Genomic DNA, 23,784 nt, shown 5'->3' on the forward strand with positions numbered 1-23,784 from the left:
GGGGGGGGGGGGGGGAGGCAGAAGCCAGCGCCATCTTTAAGGTGCGGCACAAAGCAGCTCACTACACTCTACCAAGCTTATGTAGCATGTAAGAGAATTACTCAAGCGAATACAAACCGGGTGGTTAAAAAGAGCAAAGTTCAGCTCGCTAAGGTGTGCCAACTAGATGGAATCTTTATCCAAATGGTGGTAACCCATACAAATGCGCCTCAGACAGTGGCAAGTAGGGAGAACTCAGGTTTTGTCATACTGCTAAAATCTAAATGTGCCTGAGGCTGTTGAACAAAATTAACTCAAAGTATTCGTATTCCTAGAGAACCTTCATAAAGCCTTTCTGGAATAGGAAGATCATTCTCTATCATTCTGAGAGCCACCATTGCACGTGCAGTGGCCAGGGAAACAGAGAGGATTTGCTAACGTGGCCTCCTTCTCCTTTCCAGATCCTGGCCATCGTGTCCATCCTGTTCATAGTGCTGTCCACCATTGCTCTGTCTCTCAACACACTCCCGGAGCTGCAGGAAAACGATGAATTTGGACAACCCAGTGACAACCGCAAGCTGGCGCACGTCGAGGCTGTGTGCATTGCTTGGTTTACCATGGAGTACCTCTTACGATTCCTGTCCTCACCAAATAAATGGAAGTTCTTCAAGGGCCCACTGAATGTCATTGACCTGCTGGCCATCTTACCGTATTATGTCACCATCTTCCTCACCGAGTCCAACAAAAGTGTGCTGCAGTTCCAGAACGTGAGACGTGTGGTCCAGATCTTCCGAATCATGCGCATCCTCCGGATCCTGAAACTCGCCAGACACTCGACTGGACTGCAGTCTCTGGGCTTCACCCTCAGACGGAGTTACAATGAGCTGGGCTTATTAATATTATTTCTAGCTATGGGGATAATGATATTTTCCAGTTTGGTGTTTTTTGCTGAGAAAGATGAAGATGCTACCAAATTCACCAGTATCCCTGCGTCATTTTGGTGGGCCACCATCACCATGACCACTGTGGGCTATGGTGACATCTACCCTAAAACACTGTTAGGGAAAATTGTGGGTGGCCTCTGCTGTATTGCAGGAGTCCTGGTTATTGCCCTTCCTATACCTATCATTGTAAACAATTTCTCTGAGTTCTATAAGGAGCAAAAACGCCAGGAGAAAGCTATTAAAAGGAGAGAGGCTCTTGAAAGAGCCAAAAGGAATGGCAGCATTGTTTCTATGAACTTAAAGGATGCCTTTGCTCGAAGTATGGAACTGATAGATGTGGCGGTAGAGAAGGCTGGAGAGTCGGCCAATACCAAGGACTCCGTGGATGATAATCACCTATCTCCCAGCCGGTGGAAGTGGGCCCGGAAGGCTCTGTCGGAAACAAGCTCCAATAAGTCCTATGAGAGTAAGTACCAGGAGGTGAGCCAAAAAGACTCCCACGAACAGCTGAACAACACTTCTTCCTCCAGCCCACAGCATCTGAGTGCCCAGAAGCTGGAGATGCTATACAATGAAATCACCAAGACACAGCCTCATTCCCACCCAAACCCGGACTGCCAAGAACAGCCCGAGAGGCCATCTGCATATGAGGAGGAGATAGAAATGGAAGAGGTGGCCTGCCCACAGGAGCAGCTGGCGGTGGCACAGACTGAGGTCATCGTGGACATGAAGAGCACCTCCAGCATCGACAGCTTCACCAGCTGTGCCACAGACTTCACCGAGACGGAGAGGTCGCCCCTGCCACCCCCCTCTGCTTCTCACTTGCAGATGAAGTTCCCCACTGACCTCCCAGGGACAGAGGAGCACCAAAGAGTCAGGGTGCTTCCATTTCTAACACTAAGCAGAAATAAGGGGCCCGCTGCCAGGGAGGCCACACTGGATTATGCCCCAATTGATATAACTGTGAACCTCGATGCTGGGACGTCACATGGTCCTTTGCAATCTGACAGTGCCGCCGAGAGCCCTAAGAGCTCGCTGAAAGGGAGCAACCCCCTCAAGTCCAGATCCCTCAAAGTGAACTTTCAGGAAAACAGAGGCAGTGCACCCCAGACCCCGCCCAGCACAGCCAGGCCACTGCCAGTAACCACAGCTGACTTTCCTCTCACGACCCCTCAGCACATCAGTACTATCCTTCTAGAAGAATCCCTGCCCCAGGGAGAGAGACCCTTGCTGGGTGCTGATGCTTCCGCACACTGTCAGGGACCTTCCAAAGGGCTATCCCCGCGATTTCCCAAGCAAAAACTGTTTACTTTCTCACCTAGAGAAAGGAGGAGCTTCACCGAGATAGACACTGGAGAAGACGAAGACTTCTTGGACCTCCAAAGGTCAAGACCAGACAAGCAAACAGACTCCAGTCCCAACTGCTTAGCAAAGGAGCCCGGCGATGCCAGAGACCCATTAAGAGAAGAGGGCTGTGTGGGTTCCTCCTCCCCTCTGAACACAGACCACAACTGTAGGCAAGACAATTACCAGGCTGTGGGTGAAGTCAAAAAGGACAGTAGTCAAGAAGGGTACAAGATGGAGAACCACTTGTTTGCCCCAGAAATTCATTCCAACCCAGGAGACACGGGTTACTGTCCCACTCGTGAGACCAGCATGTGACTAGTTATAAAAGCAATAAAATAAAAACCTTGTTTCTAATGCGATTAGTAATGCCATGAACTAGAATATGGGAAACCCCTCGCCTAAAAAAAAAAACAGTGCATAAAGTGTTATTTTTGCATGGCATGAACAGTTTAGTTTAAGTACTGTTTAAATAATGAGTCAAGACTGCATTTTGTAACAAACAGAACCGAGTCCAGTACAGCGAGCCAATAAAGAGCCCTGTTAGGAACCAGTGCTCTGCGATGCCTGACATTTTTGATCCTTTCGTTTCGAACTGTAGGCAAATTTTCCAGCTATAACTTTTACATTACCATGAATTTTAGGGCGCACACATGAAAGGATGAAATGTCATTGCATGTGTCCATGCTTTATGGGGCGTAAGGTGCTTTGAGCTTGCAAAATGCATAACTTTGTAAATAGGCCTGGGTGCAAAAGTGTCGAGAGCATACGGACACGAGTTTCCGAGAGGCAGGCATTTCCTTCCCAGCTACCGCCTGGAGGAGCTGTCCAGACTTCCTGTTGCAAATCTGCGACCTCTTCTTAACACACTTTTTGCATCTTGCTTTTGATTATAAAGCTCTTATGTTTGTTTAAAGGAATACAGTATTTTTATTTATTTGGGAGATAATTCAGAGGGTATGTTTATATGTATTTTTATTTATTTGGAATACAATTCAGAGGGCATCTTTTTCTTTTGCTTAGTTGTTGCATCTGTGCTGTTAAGTATAAACCATGGAAATTGTAAGATTTAATGACCAGATATTAAGCATTTGGAATTTAAGCTTGAATGGTTTACCTATAAATTAAATACCATGTCACAGACTATTACAGAAATTCAGTTTTCATAAGCTTGAAAATGGATAGAAGGTTCTATTATAAAATAAAAAAATCCAAATTGGTATTTCACATTTGGAAATCATCTTTAAAACAAATTTCTTTTTTTAAAAAAAATTCTGTTGGCACTGCAAACATGGCTGTGTTTTCCTCTGGTGTCCAACATACAAGTTAAGATTTGTCGAAATGGAAATTCCATAAAATGACTCTTGATAAACTAAAAGTAGAGCCCCCTTAATTGACATAGTTGGCCCCCAAATGAGTCATTATGTTGGAGCCCAGGTCTGGAAATGGACCACTAAATACTTTTCAGTATAGGATACAGGTATAGGCTGACACTACCAGTCGCAGAAGGATGTTGTTCTTGCAGGCTTTGACCCTTCCCAAGCATGGTCAGAGCACTCTCAGTAACTGCAGCAACTTGACAGGCTCTCTCAGGTTTCCAGCCCCAGAACTCCTTAGAAAAGGTCAGCACTTTCCTTGCTAAAAGTCATTCCTGGACTTTTCTTACAGAGCACGTTGGATGCAAAGACACTGGACACTTGCCTTGCTTTGTGGACATCAAGGTTCTAGTTACTGAGGAGCAACTACCAGCCATGCAGTGGCCAGAATGACTCTACAAGCCCTACTGATATCACCTGTACCCAAATAAAAGCAAAAACCAAATTATTTCTAGGTCCCCTTAAGATTTCAAATTAATAATTTCTTGTTTCCTGGCAACATGCAGATTTTGCCTCAGCAAAATGCATTCTGTGCATGTGTGCTCATGTGTGCATACAGTTCAGGGAATTGGGGGAACTACCAGGACAAACTAAAGACAAAGCTTATTGTTTAAGGAAAAAACTCTAAATTTTGTTCTTTTTTTAAAACAAAAACCATTCAGGAAAAAAATAGCCCAAATATTTAAAATCTAATATAAGTCTTTAATATTTCTAAATTGATAGCTTCTGGTCATTAAATCTCAAATAAAAAAAATGAGTTTTGATTTTTGTTAATGTCCAGGCAGTCCTGATATCAAAATTAATTTAAAACATTTCTTTGATCCCACTGTGCTTAGAATTTCTTAATGGTTTTCATGTTTGTTTCAAAACATAACCTTTAAGAGTGTATAGTCATTATTCATTGATATTTTTATTATGCCTACTTCTTTTTGTGTCTAAAGACTATATGTTGATCAGTTTTTGTAAATCTAGAGTATTTGAATTTTCTATATATAGTTTTTCAAAGTCAAGCAGGTATATCTATTGTTAGATGAATAGCAAATAAGCTACAAAGATTGTCTTATTCATACAGCCTCATGAAGCAGTTGTTTTCTAACGGCTCCTATCGATGAATCTCTATTTGTTTTTTATTCATCTGGCTTCATAAGTGGACTTATTGCCCTGCCATACGACCAGTGTCCGACTCTCCGTGTGTCTGCCAGGCTTTCTGCTGAGAACCCTGTTCCATCTGCTTACGATCAGGACCCTTACCCAGTCTAAAAGTCTCTGCTGTTTTCCTAAAGAATCTTTCCCTGTCATTCTAAAGGGTTCGTAGGAAGATCTCTGTCTGTTTTGTTTTTAAGTTTTAATGAATTTAAAAAAAAAAATCCCGTGGAGGTCTCATCCCTTGAGGTCTCTTAATTCCTCCGAAGTCTTCAGCTGGGAGAAACAAAAGTAAAGTTCCCTCCAGGAGATCTTTGACTTTGCTGTTTCACGTGAGGGTATTTCCCAGAATACACCTGTGAAGCCCTTCTACACTTCAGCAAAGGGCGCCTAACTCAGAGGAGACCGTGTCTGTCTGGAAAGACCTGGATCCACCTATCGAGTGCAGAGTTCTTCTGAAGTCTTTTATGTTCTACATTAAAGTTCATGTCCATGCTGCAACTTACTCCATGACATATCTGTTTCAGTATTTTTTAAATGCTGTTTTATATTATTAATCAACAGTAAAACTAAGAGTCTTATGACTTCAAATACCTCTTTTGTATCCCTTGGAAAATGCCACCCAAGTGTAAGAAGGACTGCCTGAATGGAAACCTACTGGAAGGCTGTGCTTCCGAGAGTTTCACCATTAGCTAGCTCAGTGACCAGGAATCAATGCCAATGAAAGAGACTGTTTGAATGGTCTCGAAATAGCATGATCCCTCAAACAGCTAAGCTGTTTCTGCTGGCTTTCTTAACCAGCATGAATTGCCACAAGATGTTTTTATCTCAAAGATAAGAGCATAGAAATAAACCTGCACTGAGTGTTGGGAGGGAAAGCAGTGGTAAGTGCCTGCCTGGCATGCACGATACCCTCTTTAATCCCCGCCACTGCAGAAGACGAAAGAAAAGGGGAAGAAAGGAAGAAATGCACTATATATGTAGGTCCATACATATACCAAGTGGGTCCCTGAAATTGACTTAATTATTCTCTAAACATTTCACTACAAAGTCCCTCAGTCCGATACGATCGACTGCTCTGATACAAGATGTGATCAAGCACTCTCATGATAAGATTAGATCTGATAGTGACTGTGTGCCCAGCGTCTGTTCCCGTATTCTCTTGCTAATATTTTCACTCTCAAGCTGGCTATGAAAATGTAACCATTTATTTTCTCTTGAAATTAGAAAGACAGGGGAAAAAACACCTTAGGAATGTAGACTATTTCACAGTTCCTTCTCAACAGCCTTCAGAATTACCAGTAAAGGACAAGAGAAGCCTGTTCTTTGTCCAGTTCCACACAGGTCACTGGTAAGTGGTGAACCCTGACCTCAAGAACATCAGCTAACCTTCAGTCTGGCACAACAGTATATCACTAGAAAGATACCAACGAGTTGCTTCTATCATTGCCTAAAATTATGTAAATAAACAGGAACCATATTGATGACGTGAAGGGATTTTAAAGGAGCAGGAAAGTCTGTGGGGTAATAAGGCTCTGAGAATCATTAGGAACCAAGTTAGGCATTATATTTGCCAGCTGAAAATTCTGGCCATGTTATACACATCCCTTAGCTAAGGAGAAAGCCCCATTGTTTGCAATGAGATATGATGCACGCATGAGGCAGAAGGTTGCAAAAAGCCTCTTGATCTTCCTAGCCAAAATCAGACAGCGCTAAAATTACCTCCAATCAAAGGCAAAGCACAGCATTTATGGAACTTAGTCACCATTTTACTGTTTATCATTCAGATGATTCGAGAGGAACCCTTCCTCTTCCATGCTGGTCACAGTAGCCTGAGGGGGGCACAACTCTCAGCCTCATGGAACTTCCTGCCGCTTTTGGCTACATCACCCATACGAAGGTGAAGATACTTGAGGTTACTGCCAAAAGGTCAACTGTCAGGCTGAAAAACATCACCCAATGATCTCATCAGAGAACTATAGAACATAAATAAATTACATTACTCTCCCAAAGAACCATTTTCCTAAGAAATAGATGAATTGTATAAAGCCAAATTTATAATTATGTTTGAATCATGTTTAGTTTTTGTAGTGGAAATGACAAATTGTTGATCTGATTGAATGAGGTTGCAAACCATCTTTTGGTCTGGTAAATTAAAAAATAATGCTTTGTGGTTGGGAATGTACCTCTGTGGTAGAGCACTCACCTGCACGAGGCCCTGGGTTCCAACCCCCGTATCAAAAAGAAAAAGAAATGTCTTTTTAGTTAGATATATTTCTCACCAAAATAACTAATAATAGTCTGTCAAAAGTAACTAGAGCAAAATTTAATACTAGTGGGAAAGGATTTAAAATTTTTACATTTATGGATAAATATTAAAATGGAGCATTTTAGTGCTTTTCTTCCTGCAGTCTCTTGGCAATGCTACAGGAATATAATATTATTCTCTACTTAATCCTCTAAATTCCTAAAATTAAAAAGTCAACGTTCAAACGCCCCTTGGCTTGACACAAAGAATTTAATCACTAGGTCCATGGAGATTTGAAAGTATATTAGTTATTTTGCAATTGCAATGTCTTCCTCAAAGTAATATAAAAAAATAAATGAAAAGAAAAGAAAAGAAAACACATAAGAGAAAAGAGAAAGGGCTTTGGTGGCACACGCCTTTCTTCTAGCACTTGGGAGGGTGAGACGGACAGATTCAGAGTCTAAGCACAGCTGCGGTGACATAGTGAAGTTCAGGTTAGCCTGGATAATCTAGTAAGACCCTGCACCAAAGGGCGGGGTGGGCAAGGAGGAAGAGGAGGAAGAGGAGGACGGTGAGCGGCAGCAGCAGTAGCAGCAGCAGCAGCAGCAGCAACCAGACATAGTGGTGCGCACCCGAGTCCCTACACAGGAGACAGAGGCAAGCTAAGCTTGAGTTCAAGGCCAGCCTCGTCTACCTGTCAAATTCCAGTCCAGTCAGAGCTACACAGTGTGATACTGACTTTAAGGGGGGTGGGGGGGACTCAAAAGAAACTCTGAGATGGACATAATTTAAATGCCAGTTTCCACTAAGAGGAGGAAGGCCTGGGCTCGGCAGTTCTGGTGAGCAGCCTGTCCACATTAGTTAGCACTGTGACCTGCTGCAATCCTTTGGTGGTTTCACCACTCATTTCTTCTGCTTGCCTTTGTAAAATATCCTGATTCAAACCCAAGAATCCTTACTTACTGCTGCCATTAACATACATTACCTTCCTTAGTAAGTCTAAAAGCTTATTATATATATATATATATATATATATATATATATATATATATATGGAGAGAGAGAGGTATAATAAATTATTTCAAAGCCAGAAAAAGGCAAAAACACAAGTTTATTTAAAATATATTAGTGTATTCTTAATTTGTTGTACACACCTGCATAAATGTACTTATACAAATATATATATATATATGAAATTTCATATATATATTTGAAATTTGGATGCCTAGGAGATACATGAAGAGCAGAATCCTTTACTTCCTTTTCTAAAGAAGATATTTCTTATCATCAACAATTCCAGCTTACTGTTGGAACATAACAAAACTTTTCCAAGTATCTATAATTGCCTGAAGCTGACAAATACATACAGTCCAGGCAGCTTCAGTCCACAGCCTAGCAGATGCTTCATGCTTAAGTGCTTGTGTTCCCGTGTGAAATCCAGTTTCACAGAGTGGGCTAAAAGAGCAGGACAAGATAGCTGAGTCTGCTGTCTGAGATGGCCAGAGTCCTTTCCTGTCCTGACTCTGCTGTCTGAGATGGCCAGAGTCCTTTCCTGTCCTGACTCTGCTGCTGAGATGGCCGGAGTCCTTTCCTGTCCTGACTCTGCTGTCTGAGGTCGCCAGAGTCCTTTCCTGTCCCCTTAGATCCAAGGTGTTCATTTTCATTCTTTAATCTAGTATCCGAATTCTTCCACATAATTTCTAAACATTCTGGCTTAAAATTACAATAGCTGTTTGATATTAGTGACAGTGATTGAAGATATTTCCACTTTGAAAGAGAAAAAGAAAGATGAATGAAAGAAAATATATAAACCAAAATTGTGTTTATTCTTAAAAATTACTTTAAAAAAATAGGAACTCTCCCTAGGTGGCCCAGGTTGTCCTCGGTCACAGCCCTCTTGTTTCCACTGGCTATGAAGTGATCATTTTTAACAACTCTTTCGTATTTCCAACCCTAGCCTCTATTTAAGCCAATACAACCAACTGCTTGGTAAAAGCCTACTGCTGCTCTGAGTCCATTCACAGTGGGACCTGCTGACAAAGATGTGGCAGGATGGGTTTTCTTAGAGTTATTTTTCATGTTATTGAATCTGAGACAGATTTGAGCTGGCATGTTGAGTCAAAACAGCAGCCTTTGAGAACACAGACCCAAAGCGCTGACAGCCTGAGGTGGAGGCTCAAAGGTGGATCATAATGTCCACCCGTATGTGTTTATTCTCTGCCTGAAATGCCTTCTGTGCTCAATGCAAGAACAGGTGAATTCCCTGAGAATTTGTACATAGATGTGATGGTCAGGGTCAAATCCCATTCCTGTCCCTGCAACCCCTCCCCTATATCCCCACCACAGTTCTTCCCAATTCCATATGTTCTGCAAAAGGTGGGATCCTATTTCCACAGAAAAGGTGGTTGACAGGCAGGAGTGAGGATAGGTTCTCAGCCATTTATTATGTCCATGTTTCCTGCATGCGGTCAGAAACGACTGGGCTCCAGACATTTCTGTGATCACGTCTCCTCTTTCTTTCCGTTGTCCCTTTGTGTTTTCTCCCCTCTGCACAACACTTTCAGGGCACCTCAGCTGCTGCCTATAAAACACACACACACACACACACACACACATGCACACTCAAATTGCTAAATCTTCGTCAGTGTGCTAGATCTGTACTGTAGATACACAGTGTGTGTCACTTTGACTTTCTTGCCACTGTGGGAAGCTAGGCAAGAACTCAAAATGGCAAGGGGGCAGAACAGGGGTGGTCACAATCATGGGATAAAACGATGCTGTCTTTTTGGCTTGCTCAGCAGCTCCGACTCTGATAACTTCAGCTTGGAGACTCTGACCAGAGCATGACACAGCTCCTGCCTTGGCCCTGATAGAGAAAGGAGGACTCCTACACTCCCCATAAACATCAGTTAGTAATGGCCAGGAAGTCTGCTGGAGCCAAACTGCTCACCCATCCTTAAGGCAAAAATGCAGCCAACATTTTTATTTGCAGCATATGGCTAGACTTTTATTTATTTATTTTGCTAGCAAGTTTTATGCAAATCACTATATTTGAATAAAATTCTGAGTATTTTTTTAAGAAAAACAGACATAAAAATATTACTAATATAGCTCAAATTACTTGCTCAACGGGAATCCTGTCACCAGAAATAATTGGTAAAAATGTATATACTACTAAAATTTCAGTGACAAATTATCAAAATTCTTTCTATTCAGCTCAAAAACAGAGAAAGAAAAAAGAAAAATCTGCAACTCAGAAAACATTAGGTTTATCACACAATAATCAAGTTCCAAACTTATGCAATTTTAAATAGGTATATATTAAACCATAAAAATTTTAAAAGTGATGTGTAGAAAGGGTCTATTAAGCAAATATGAGGTGCCATTAGCAGGTGGAAGCATTTTAACAGCCTTTAATTTAGCTACATAATAGCTATGTATGCTCTTAGCACCTTGCTTTCAGTGAAATATTTTATTTTCTACTGTTGTTTATATGTTGTTTGCTTGCTTGTTTTGTTTCTTACTGGTACTGTGTGTTTGTTTTGTTTGGTTTGAAGAAGGGAATAGTCATTGGAAAAAGGGGGGCTTAAAGGGAGAGATTATTAGGCAATTTATTATTACAGCTATACCTGGAGTGTGTTGGAAACCGTACGACCGTCACTGTCCTGGCTTCCCCCACTCTGCTTTGCAGCCTTCACTGGTTTGAAAGGGCAGTGATCACACTTCACATTCTTCTCCCTCCAGCTTTTCATTCCTCTCCTGTCTATAGTACATGCCAGGAGTCCTTCCCTAGGGCCCACCTGCTGAGAGCGTAGGTACCAAGTCACAAGCAGGAGCAGGTGAACCATCAGCAGTAACAACTTGAAGCCTAAAGCCAGAAGGAGGGTATCAGAAAACTTAGAGGTCAAAGGTACCCTGTCCCAGCACAGAAGAATAACATAATTTGTCATTGATCTTTCCCTGTGAGTGACCAAAAATACAGTTTGGCTAGTGGTACTGTGGGTCAAAGCCAGACCATCACTCCTGCCTGAGATGCACTCATAGACCAAACAGTGTATTTAAGTTTCTACCAAGTTGGAAAACTTGAAAGGAAATAGCTGATTTTTTGAGAAATATGGGACCAAATTCATTAATGGATCCCAAGGCAACCACCTCCAAATGCAAGACTTTCTACTAACTGTGTGTGAAGCTCATGAGTGTTTCTGTGTCGAGGGCAATATCCGAAGAGGAAGATACCCATATTATCCTTTTAGTTTTCTGTAGCAACAGCCATCAGTCAGGGAAAACTGACATTCTGGTAAGTTTTCATATAGTTAGGGCGCAAAATTCTAATAGCCATTCAAATCCAACCTTAGCAAAAGATACTACGGTGGAAAGAAAGCCATACTGAAAAGGTCAGACTTTGTCATACATCTAATGATAAACAATTCGTATTTGGATTGGGGTTTTCAATTTTTTTCTTTATGTAAAAAGCATCTTTAGGTTACCATGTGAAATGAATATTACTTATTTTATTACAAATATGTAGATTTTTAAAAAGGCTATTATAACTGAAATGAGATAGAATATAGGAAAATGCCAAGCATACTGCTGGACCAATAAAAGGTATGTGTCTTAAAATAAGAATTCCAAAGGAAATGGTTCAAGTCACATTTGTGTCCTCAATACTGAGTTCTCAAATTCTTCTGTAGCTTCCCGAACAACCAAAAATTCTAATGTGTGTTTAAGTAAAACCCACTGTTATATAAAATATAGGTCACTTTATTTGCTACGCTCTGTACATATAGGTGCCCTCTGTGGCTTTCAAAGATATTATTTTAACAAATAACATACTATGAATATTAGCAGAACATTTTCAACCTAATTGCCTTAAATTTTTAGTGTTCAGTTTGCAAGTCTCAGTTTCTCCTTGAGGGAAACAGCTTCTTACAATGATTTCAATACACTGTCTGTTTGGGGAGGGTTTTGTATCTTTTTCTGTTACCACATATTTACCCTTGTATCATAATCATGGGAACATTCAACATGGTAGTCCATCTCCCTGCTTCAAATATTTGCAAACCTGTGGACCCATTTCATGATGTGATTCATAGTCAATTTGGCTCCACAGTTGATGTAACTGGCCCCTTGTCAACTATATTATGAGTACAAAGGTTTTGTCACTAAACAAAATTTTTCCTCATTACATTTTTTGTCCTGAAAAATCTAGAGTATAAATTGTCATCAGTAGATCTCATTGGAGACTTTGTTTTGCTTTATTTTAATGCTATACTTACTGATCAAGAAAGGTGATTCGGGGGGGGCTAATTTTTCATGTCAGTATATTTAAAATTTGGGGTAATGAAATTGAGATGAACCCCCATATCTTGTGATGATGAGTGATGACCAGGGGAGTCCATACAGGACAGCACCCTGCACATTCAGCTTTGACACAACTGCAGCAAGCCGGCTGACCACTGTGAAAACAAGGTGTAGTGACTCTGACATTAGAAAGAAGCTAATCTGGGGTTTAGCTGCTGACACTACAAAAGAATTTCTAAGATACTTTCAGACGTTCTTAGAGGATCTAGTTAGCCATCACTGGAAAAAATAAAAACTATACTTCAATTTTAATGAATTTTCATTTGTTTAATTAGCTTGGAATGATTATTTCAAAGATGTTTAGTTGGTTGTAGTTTGGGGGAGCTGGCAGCCCTTTGTGGGGGTTGCTTAGGAATTTCATGAAAACCTTAATAAAACACATTACTTGGTTTGGACTTTCAATTCATTATAATGCTTAAAAACTAATTCATGTTCAAAATCATAATTGCATGACAATTTAGCTCTTATTACTATTTAGTTATAGCCTAATGGAGACTGTATCCCTCTGTTTTCTCAAAACAATAAAGTTCTTAGCTTACTAAATAGTATTCTGACGGGAAATCATGCTGCCCAACCAGCTTTAAGTGTGCCGATACCTGTCTCTGTGTAGTTTGTACCAAACTTCCTTGTTGCCTGTCACGTGACTGCTGCATCCCGAAGCTACTACTGTCATCGTTTCTCCGCTGTGGTGTCATGTGCACAGGCCATGATGGAAACATGGCTGGAAACTACTTCCTCGGCATCAAGTCCACAGAGTTTGAGGCAGTGCAATAACACGGTAGTCCAAGCGGCTCTCTCTGCAAATCCTCTTCACCGCTGCGTTCTTTACTACAAATGCCGAAGCAGTGTTCTTAGGTGTTTTTTTAGACTTGGAATAAAAATCTGTGTCATATTTACATAGTCAAACGATGTCGAGTAATTCAGTTTTAAAATGCTGCTTACTAGCAAACTAAAAAAAAATATATCGACTGATTTTCCCACATAATTGCTCCAATTCTCTTCTGCTGTGAATACAAGCCTGTCTCAAATGGTATTTCTCATCACTATTATATGTAAGGTATGAGGAAGGCCCTGTGATGGGATTTTACCTGCCTAACATTAGCTGATAAAACTAAAGACTGGACTATCCTCAGAAGTGATCCATCTACTGCACTCCAGTATTCCAAAATACTGAATGTGGGTACACGTGGTGCTGGAGCACTTGCCTCGTGTGTGCAAGCTGTGGACTAAACCCCGGCACCAGAAAACTAGCAAACAAGAGTTGATGTCTGCAAAATTAATGGTTATGGACACTGAGGTTCCTGTAGGGAAAGTGGGGAGGGAGTAAAGGGGGGAGGGGGAATGGAAGAAAATGGAGGAGAGAAAAAAGCAGCAAAGTAAACCAAGGAGGAGCTAATGCTCATAGTGTATGTTTATGAAAAATGATCAGCTTTGGGAGGTGTGTACGCTCAGGTACTCGTGTGTTTAGGATCGGAAAGGGATCCTAAATTATCTACTGGATTTTCCCCCTTTGGTTTACTAAAGTTGTATTTTTCCATTTTAATTGTCTAACTTGGAAAAGTCATTAATTCAAACTTTAATACTAGAATTATAAGCTTATTGTTAAACTCAGGACAATTCTGTAAAGACTCATATTAATTTTATGAAAAAATATGATGAAAGCATTTAGTACTGTCAGTAATTAATACATACAAAAAGCCTTGTTGGGAGTAATCCTGGATGATTTCTCTATAAAACATAATAATATACAATCTGTTCTTTTTCTCTCCAGTTATAGAGATTTTAATTGTGTAATGAAGTACCTAAACATCCCCCAGGTTACAAATACTTAAAAAATATTTTTTAAATCTAAGGAGTGAATTATCAGAAATTAAATACTAAATGAGTAGTTCTTTAAATAATCCTATACATGTAAATCAAGTAAAACAGCTTCCTGTCTTGGAGCTATAGATGGCATTAGGTTTGCAGCTACACTGCATGGCCCATCATTCCTTTTCCTGCCTTCAGTGTCTTAGAGGGTTTTCACACTAGTCTGCAAAAGCTCTGAATGCTGCAGGGAAAAAGAAGCACAATCCGTCTTTTGTTTTAGGAGTTTCCAAATGAGTGACCCTGCCCCGTCTACTTATGCAACAATTGCATTCCATCCTATACTCTGTTGACTTTCAATACAGATTCTCATTAGGGGCTAAAGCATATGCATAAGTGGCTAAGTCTTGTCTAGTCTCATTCATCTGCCTCTACATGCTTTATTTCATTATATCTGCAAATGAGATGTTTTGGTTTCAGTTCTGTAAAGAGGATGTGGTTTAGCATATCCGTGTTTGTTTGGCTGTCCATCCTGCACCATTAATACAATGCCTTTTTCTCCCATTTAATGGTGTTTGCATCTGTGTCCCTGTATCTGCTGCATTTTAACGCCATAAAAAGAAAACATGATTTTGTATTTATAGTTTTGCTCATCAGCTCAGTAATTCTGCACCAATCAGCATACTTCTCTGCATGTAGTAGTCTGTACAATTGTTCGACATCCAATACCTGTTTATTTTATGTCAAACTGTCTATAAAATTGCCAGCCTTGTTCTCCATTTCAGTCTGGTAGAATACGTGAGATAGAAAATAAATGTGTCAATCAATCATCTGTGTCATCTCAGTTCTCTGCATGGGACCACGGTAACATCGAGCATGGCACGAATGCTGCTCCCCAGCAGCCCATGGTAGCCTGATGCCCCCGCATTGATGGTGGAGGCAGGTGGTTGTTAGAGAAAATGGGGAAGCTCTCAGAGCCTAGGTACTGGGGGTACTCAAAGAAAAGGCAATATTCCCTTTTCAAGGCAATCGCTTTACAAAGATGGCAAGCAAATGCCACTTTCTTTGCTCTCTTTAGAGAACCCAGTGCAGGTCCTGGAGAAATGGCTCGGCAGTTGAGAGAGCTTCCTGCTCTAGCAGTGGACCCAGGTTTAGTTTCCATTATCTATGCTGTGCAGCACAACCACCTGCCACTCCGGCTCCAGGGGATTAGACCTCCCTTCTAATCCTGCAGCTACCAACACACACACACACACACACACACACACACATACACACACACACACACACACACACACACATACACACACACACACATACACACATACACACACACACATACACACACACACACATACACACACACATACACACACACATACACACACACACATACACACATACACACACACACACACACACACACACACACATACACACACACACACACTTTAAAATAATTTCTTTTAAACCTAATGCAGACAACCCTGCTAAAACTCTGGGGTAAAATCATCAAAAGTCATTGATATAGTCTACCACTGTTATCCTATAGTCAACTCAGGACAGTCCCTATGGGTAAATCAAGGCTTCACTCGGGACCCAGCACCAGCTTTGTGGGTATGTGACCTGTCATGCGCCATGTAAGTGCGTCCCTTCAGAGAACAACTCCCCACACATCTGCACTGAGATGATGCCTACCTGTGACATCTTGAAATTCTTAGTTTTGGAGGCGATGCCTTATAGTTTCCTCAGTTGTATAAAAGGTAGGACTTCTCACCTATTCCGTTCCTCCAAAATAAAGGGTTAAAGAAACGAGAGACTTGCATAACGCTTATCATACATTCATTTGCTCATTGACTCTTCATACTGTATTGTCATCATCCCCATTTTATAGATAAGGAAATCAGAGAAGGAACCCAAGTGCCTTGTTTGAGATCACATAGCTAGGAAGGCCAGGGTTTGAACCCAAGTATCATGTGCACTGAGTTACCTAACCATTTGGGCTATGCTGGATCTTGCTTTGTGCTCCTGCCTTTCCATCAGGGAAAAGCACTTTCTTTTGTTTACTAAGATAGTGTTTGGGGAGTGCCTCAGGTTCTTTCACCTTAAAAACTATTACTCAATAGCCTAAAAGTTTCAAGGATGATAGCTTCTGAGAAACTGCAAATCTCCCCCAACAAAATAGTCCTGCTTTTGCTGTCAGACACTCATGCATGTTAAATCAATAAGGTAGCTATAAACTTTAAAGAAAATATCGCCAGTGGATATGTGCTCCCAGCAGAGAGCCTGGTCTCTCCGGACTCCTTCTGCATTAGGAAGAGAAGAGGTACTGAGGGAGATATCGTTGGGCTTGACGCTTCCCTCCATCATCCTTCTGCCTTGCTAGCTCAGAACCTTCCACACATTCTTCCTAAAATGACAGCACGCATGAGCAAATGCCACCATAGCTGTATCTTTATTTAAAAGAAGAAAAAGCTCATTGATTCATGTGCGTGAACATGAGAGTTTGGAGCTGGTGTAGAGTGCCTCAGTACTAGACTCTAGGAATTGGACAAGAAAAGAAATGAATGCTATTCTTTCAGGGTTCAGTGTCACAAATGGGGGAAACAGGGGTCCCCTAATATGTCCACTGTATCAGTATCCTTCAAATTTGATAACACCACCCAAAGTATATGGATAAAGTACTTACAGTCGTTGTCTTAGTTAGGGTTTTTATTGCTGTGAAGACAACCATGACCATAGCAATGCTTATAGAGAAAACATTTAATTGGGGAGGCTCAGTCCGTCATTGTCATGACGGGGAGTGTGCAGACATAGTCTTGGAGCTGAGAGTTACAGTGCTCAGGCAACAGGAAGTTGACTGATAGTCACACTGAGGGCAGCTTGAGCAAAAGAGACCTCAGAGTCTGCCCCCACAGTGACACACTTCTTTCTCCAAGACCACACCTGCTTCAGCAAGCCACATTCTAATGGTGCCGCTCCCTTTTGGTGCCATTCTCTTTCAAACCACCACAGTCATAGTCAAGGATCGGCACCCAGAATAGATGATCTGTTCATGTTAGGAAATTATAAATCTCTCAGTAAACATCTCTACTCTATCCACCACGCTCTTCAGAATTCTGCTTTTTGAAGATTCAGGGAGAACAGATTAAGGCAAAAAAAAAAGTAGAAGGTCATCCACTCCTAGAGTTCTACCAGAGGAAAATGGAACAAAACCTGATTGCCAGATTTTCACCCGAGATGTGTCCCCTTCTCAATGCTCCAGTCCAGCCTACTCATCCCCCACTCCTCCTCAACCTTAGAAATCAGTTGTACAGGGCATGATTTGGGAAACAAAAAGACGGAGGTGGGAAGGGGATAATAGCATGGCTCTAAGAGAACTAAAATAAGACTTTCTTCCCTCCCTTCTCCACCATCCCCCATAGTCAACCATGTAAATAGATGGCTTTAACAGTGTGACTCAGATGGGTGCAGAACAGCAGAGACTGCCAGAGCCCAAACGCTGCACACTGCTCACTTATGGCCAGGGCTTTCTTAGCCCAATAGCTCCATTGAATGTCTTCTAAAGATATAGATGGCCAGCATTCCTGGCCAATGCTTTGACCTTAACTAGAAGAGTGGTCTAATGAAGCCCCTGGTCAATGCTAACTGTTCCTTTGATGCCTCTGATTGGCTGAAACATGTGTCCCCTCCTTTGACTGGGATTTGTGGTTTCTCAGGGCACACAGTGATGTCAGAAAGCATCAGCTGAGAACAGGGGCTATCAGAACTCTTCCCAGTGTCCAGTGCAGTTGAAGTCACATGTCTATAACACACAAATAGTCTAGATGGGTGGGGAGTACCTTCAGAGGAAAACTATGGGGAGCTCTCTGGCCACATGAAATAAAATGGGGGAGATTGAAAAAGAAAATTAACCCAAAAAGCAGCAGTGTGCCCGAGGACTTTTTAATGCTGTCCCTGTACAGGAAGGCAGGAATAACACTCACATAGCTTACCCATGTTTTGTTAAGTAGCTCTTAGAACAGTCAGCATCCAGTTAATTCATGCTACATCTTTCAGTGCTGAGTACTAGTCTCAGACTTAATACCAGAGACCTAAGACTCATGACAAAAGGAACCTGCCACCGAAGAGCTTGCAGGCAACATTGCAAGGAGAGCAAAAGTCAAGACAGGGATTCGGTGCTATCTACTCCTCTGTCCTTTCTCATGTCACCTCTGAGCATGCATTCCACTGACTTAAGACCCAGCCGTTTTATACAACACCCAAAACAACCACCTTAGGCAATCAGAGAAGCTAATCCACAGAGCATTTGGAGTGTCTTTGTCACTACAAGGAACACCGGTCCCCATACCTCCCTCTGTGGTAATGATAATTGCTGTGGCAGCTGATGGACGTCAGAAGCCCATGCCAGATACTATCCTGGGAGTTCCACAGTTCTGTTGTCTCCTTTGGTCCTGTCTCTCAGAAGCAGTTGGCTAACGGGACACTTCAGCAGTCATCAATGAAGACACATTTGGAGGGAATGCGAATAGACTTCAGGATGAGGAAATTAGGTGCCCTTTAGACAGAGCCTCTGCAGTGATGGATGTCTCACATTAGTGATAAGGACAGAGCTGGTGAGATCGTCTTTCCAGGATGTCTTCAGAATTAGGATAGATACTCATGCGGCTGAAATGAGAAGCACAGACCTGTCGGGATGAAGGAAGATGAGGCAGATGACCTTTCTGTGTCCTTTTCATTTCTGAGATTCTATAATTTGTGATGCTCCGGAATCAAGTTTATTTTTTTTTCCTCTGCTGAAAGTCTGTGGTGAATTGTCTTCATTAAATTACCCCTTGCCATCGGTACAGATGACAAAGCTGAGGGGGGAGGCAAGAACTCTGCAAAAACACATTTTAAGCTTCTAATAATCACATATCCACATTTTTTTTCAGGAACAAAAATCCTGTTTGGAGAATTATGTACCCAAAGCTCTCAGAAACAAATGGCAGACACGACAGAAGGGCTACATCTGAGAAACCCAAGCAAACCCTGCACCACGTGTGGTAAAAAAGCCTGGAATCCCTCTGTGAGGATGGAGACAGATTAATGAGTATTTGTCGCTCATACACACAAACTGGTTCTAAAATGCCAATGGTTTTAGAAAGAAATAAAAATAGAAATATTAGACTATTTTTAATTTTAAAAATTCAAATTATGGAGCTGAAAAGACAGCTTGGTGGTTAAGATCACTTGCCGCTCTTCCGGAAAGCCAAGGTTCGATTCTTGGAATCTGCCTGGCAACTCACTACTGCCTGTACCTTCAGTTCCAGGATTCCCAACCAACTCTTCCAGCATCCTCGGCCACCAGGCAGCACACACATAGTACACAGACATACAGAGATAGATGCAGGCAAAACCCATACATATAAAGCATTTTTTAAAAAAGAGTTCAAATTCTTTTCTAAGCAGAATTAAGAAAAACATGACTTATTTAACATTTGATTTTGGCAAGAAAAAACTACTATAGAGTAATTTCTCAAGAAACTGCATATTTAAACCCAAATTCCAATCAATGTCTCAGGCATTATGTCATGACACACCAACATCTATCCTTAAACCTGTTGTCTAGAGGATAAAGTAAGCCTCTTTGCCTCTACCTTCTTAGGGAGGATGACGGATACACTAGAATTCCAGTTGCCAGTGGCCCACTGACTCGTTACTCAAATCACATGTTTTCTATCACACTTCCTCACTCTATTTCCTTCATATTTTACCATGCTCTGAGCTTTTCTTGTCCAGCTGATTACTTCTCTCGCGCTTCTTTCCGACTCCCATGATCCCACAGCAATAAGAACTTCACTCAGAGACTACCTACCTAGTTTGCCTGATTGTCCCATGGTTTCAGCACTTGGATAGAGCTCAATAATATGTATTGAGTGAAGAAATGAAAAAGATGCAGGAGGGAAAGGCTGTTATTCCAGAAAGAACCAGAGCAGAGAGAATCTGAAGAAGTCTGGGTGAATGGTTCAAAACTCAAGACTATTAAAGTGAGGAGAAAGCAGGGTCATGTCTCTAAGGAGGACGGGTGAGCTGGGCCCCTCACATTATACAGGGCCTTAGGGGAAAACACTAAAGGAGAAAAGGAAGCAAACCCTACCTTCAGGGAACCTACAGGAAGACATCCTGTGGAGGGTCACCTCTCGAAAGAGGTAAAGTAATGCAGGCAGGGTGTGATAGCACTGCTGTGGGTATAGACAGTGAGCACGGAGAGTGCAGAAGACATCGTGAAACATATAGAGTGTGTGCGGAGGACTTTCTGAGAAGCAAAGAAAAGAAGGTACCTAAGTTAAAGAGCACCACAATTAAAACATGAAGTGTCCAGTGTGTTCTGGAAACAGCCAACTCTTCACAGTATGCATGAGGTGTAGAACTTCTGTGTGTCGGTCAGCTTTGGTCACTATGACAACATAGCTGAGGGCAGTTTAAAAGAAAGATTTATTTTTGCCTCGTAGTGTCAGAAGTTTCAGCCATGGCTGCCTGAGCTAGCCTCATGACGTCCGTGGCCATGGTATGACAAATAGAGGGGAGTGCGTGGTGAGGAAGTCTGCTCACCTCACAGTGGTGAGGACAGGGAGTGGGGCTGAAGACAGACTGGAGACCAAATATAATGTCAATGGCACATCCTAGTGATTGTTTTATTCAAACAGGTTCCACCTCCTCCTAGAGTTTTGGGCACATTCTTATTAAACTATGAACCTATCAGTGGCTTAATATGTTGATAAGGTCAGGGTCCTCATGATCTAACCACCTCCCAGAGTGTACCACCTCTAAATCCTGGAGACCGTGCCTTCAACACGTTAGGCCCTGGTTTCACATCCAAACCATACCAGTGCCCAGGGCCTTGAAAATCATATAGAAATGAGTTTACTTTTCCTCTATGTGAAGTGAGACTTTTTTTTTGAAGAAACAGGTGTCACAATAAGACATGAAGAGAATAAGGCATCTGAAAAAGAAAAGAGAAAAAAAATTCAAGGGGAGGGTGTGTGAGCGCTTCCCTTGTGGTAGACATGTGTGCCTAATCTTACATCGTCTTCACAATCCCCATGTGAGAGAAGACAATACTTGTGTTAACCCTTTCTAATTAAGACACTGAGGCTTAGAAAACGAGTCTTGAACGCAGGAATACTATTTTAATAATTTAGATGAGAAATAATGAGCATCTGAGGTAGGACCCAGAGAAATGGAAAGAAAGGATGCTCTTCTAGAAAGTTATTTTTTATATGTGTCATACTCTACTATTTCCATTAAGTTTTTATATTGCAAGTGACAGCCCTCCCAAAATCGCTCTTGCTCAAATAATGAAGGGAGTGTACTAGCTCAAAAATTGAACATTCAATTTGATGCCAGCCTGGGCTTCACAGTGAGTTCCAGGATAGTCAAGGATACATAGTGAGACCCTGTCTCATAAAGTAAACTAACGGGGCCTAGAGAGGTGACTCAGTGTTTAAGAGCACTGGCTTCTCTTGTAGAGGACCTGAGTTCAGTTCCCAGCACCCATATAGTGGCTCACAATTATACCTAACTCTAGTTGTAAGGTAACAACTTATGCCATCTTCTGAACTCTGTAGGAACCAAACATGCACATACATATATGTAGGCAAAACACTCACACATAGACAGTGAAATAAATAAAATTTTTTTAAAAATACCCAAAAATCTGAAAATTCATCAAAAACTTGACATATGATCTGTTCTCTGACTTAGGCTATGAATGGCCTTCATCCCACTGCACTGCCATCGGAAGCATCAGCTTCACACACAGACATGTGAGGGTGGTGCTGGCGATTCCAGACTATCACCCATCACTCGGAATAACAGCCTTGGTTTCCAGATTCATAACTTGATACAAATTTGTGGTTCACTTTTAGGAAAAATAATGAGACGAACAAACTTAGGTGAAAGTGAGAGTTTCTCCTCTTTCTTCCTTCCTTCCTTCCTTCCTTCCTTCCTTCCTTCCTTCCTCCTTTCCTTCCTTCCTTCCTTTCTTTTCAATGGCCAGAACAGTAGATGATTATCATTCTTACATTAACATAGGAGAGGATATAAATAATATTACATTATAATAGACCTAGCAGGTACTCTATTAATGAGTTCATATATATATATATATATATATATATATAATGTTCTTAGTGAATTTTCTTACTAGTTTCTGTATTTCTTTTTTTATTGTTTTTACTGAGTTATGTATTTTCCTCCACTCCCCTCTCTTCCTCCCCCTTCCCCTTCTACCCTCTCCAATGGTCCCCATGTTCCCAATTTACTCAGGAGATCTTGTCTTTTTCTACTTCCAATGTACATTAGATCCATGTATGTCTCTCTCAGGGTTCTCTTTGTTGTCTAGGTACTCTACGGTTTGAATTGTAGGCTCATTTTCCTTTGCTTTATGTCTAAAAGCCAATTATGAGTGAGTACATATGATATTTGTCTTTCCGGGTCTGGTGTTTTCTAGATTCATCCATTAGTCTGAAAATTTCAAGATGTCATTATTTTTTTTCTTTGTGTAGTACTCTATTGTGTAAATGTACCACATTTCCTTATCTATTCTTCAGTCGAGGGGCACCTAAGTTGTTTCCAAATCCTGGCTATTACAAATAATGCTGTTATGAACATAGTTAAGCACATGTCCTTGTGGTATGATTGAGCATCCTTTGGATATATACCCAAAAATGGTATTGCTGGGTCTTGAGGTAGATAGTTTCCAAATTGTTTGTGAAATCGCCACACTGATATCTAAAATGACTGTACTAGCTTGCATTCTCACCAGCAATGCAGAAGAGTTCCCTTTTCCCCACAACTTCTCCAGCATAAGTTGTCATCAGTGTTTTTAATCTTGGTCATTCTTATAAGTATAGGATGAAATCTCAGAGTTGTTTGATTTGCCTTTCTCTGATGTCTAAGGATGTTGAGCATTTCCTTAAGTGTCTTTCAGCCATTTTATATTCATCTGTTGAGAGTTCTCTGTTTAGGTCTGTACTTCATTTTTTATTGGATTATTTGCCCTTCTAATGACTAGCTGCTTGCATTCTTTGTATATTTTGGAGATCAGTCCTTTGTCAGATGTGGGACTGGTGAAGATCTTTTCCCATTCTGTAGGTTGCTGTTTTGTCTTGTTGACCGTGTCCTTTACAGAAGTTTCTCAGTTTCAGGAGGTCCCATTTGTTAATTATTGCTCTCAGTATCTGTGTTACTGGAGTTTTATTTAGGAAGTGGTCTCCTGTGCCAATGCATTCAAGTGTACTTTCCCTTCTATTAGGTTCAGAGTGATGGTTGTTTTGTTGAGGTCTTTGATCCATTTGGACTTGAGTTTTGTGTCTGGCAATAGTATATGAATCTATTTTCATTCTTCTACATGTTGCTGTCCAATTATACCAGCACCATTTGCTAAATATTTTATTTTTTTTGCATCTTTGTCAAAAATCAGGTGTTCATAGGTGTGTGTATTGATATCTGGATTTTGATTTGACTCCATTGGTCCTCCTGTCTGTTTTATGCTCATACTTGACTGTTTTCAGTACTGTAGCTCTGTGGTAGAGTTTAA

General features: G+C 41.2%; 1 protein-coding gene across 1 annotated transcript in view; it reads left to right on the plus strand.

Annotated features, from left to right (window-relative positions):
* The window catches only part of Kcnb2 (potassium voltage-gated channel subfamily B member 2), a 417,473-nt gene extending 412,174 nt beyond the window's left edge, over positions 1 to 5,299 (plus strand). Inside the window, exon 3 of the mRNA XM_048420430.3 lies at positions 441 to 5,299. Coding sequence (XP_048276387.2) covers positions 441 to 2,585 — 2,145 coding nt within the window. The 3' untranslated portion in view covers positions 2,586 to 5,299. The remainder of the gene's footprint in view (positions 1 to 440) is intronic.
* Positions 5,300 to 23,784: the final 18,485 nt, after the last annotated feature.

The sequence above is a fragment of the Myodes glareolus genome, chromosome 16 (genome assembly GCF_982192425.1).
Source record: "Myodes glareolus chromosome 16, mMyoGla1.1, whole genome shotgun sequence".
Lineage (NCBI taxonomy): Eukaryota > Metazoa > Chordata > Mammalia > Rodentia > Cricetidae > Myodes > Myodes glareolus.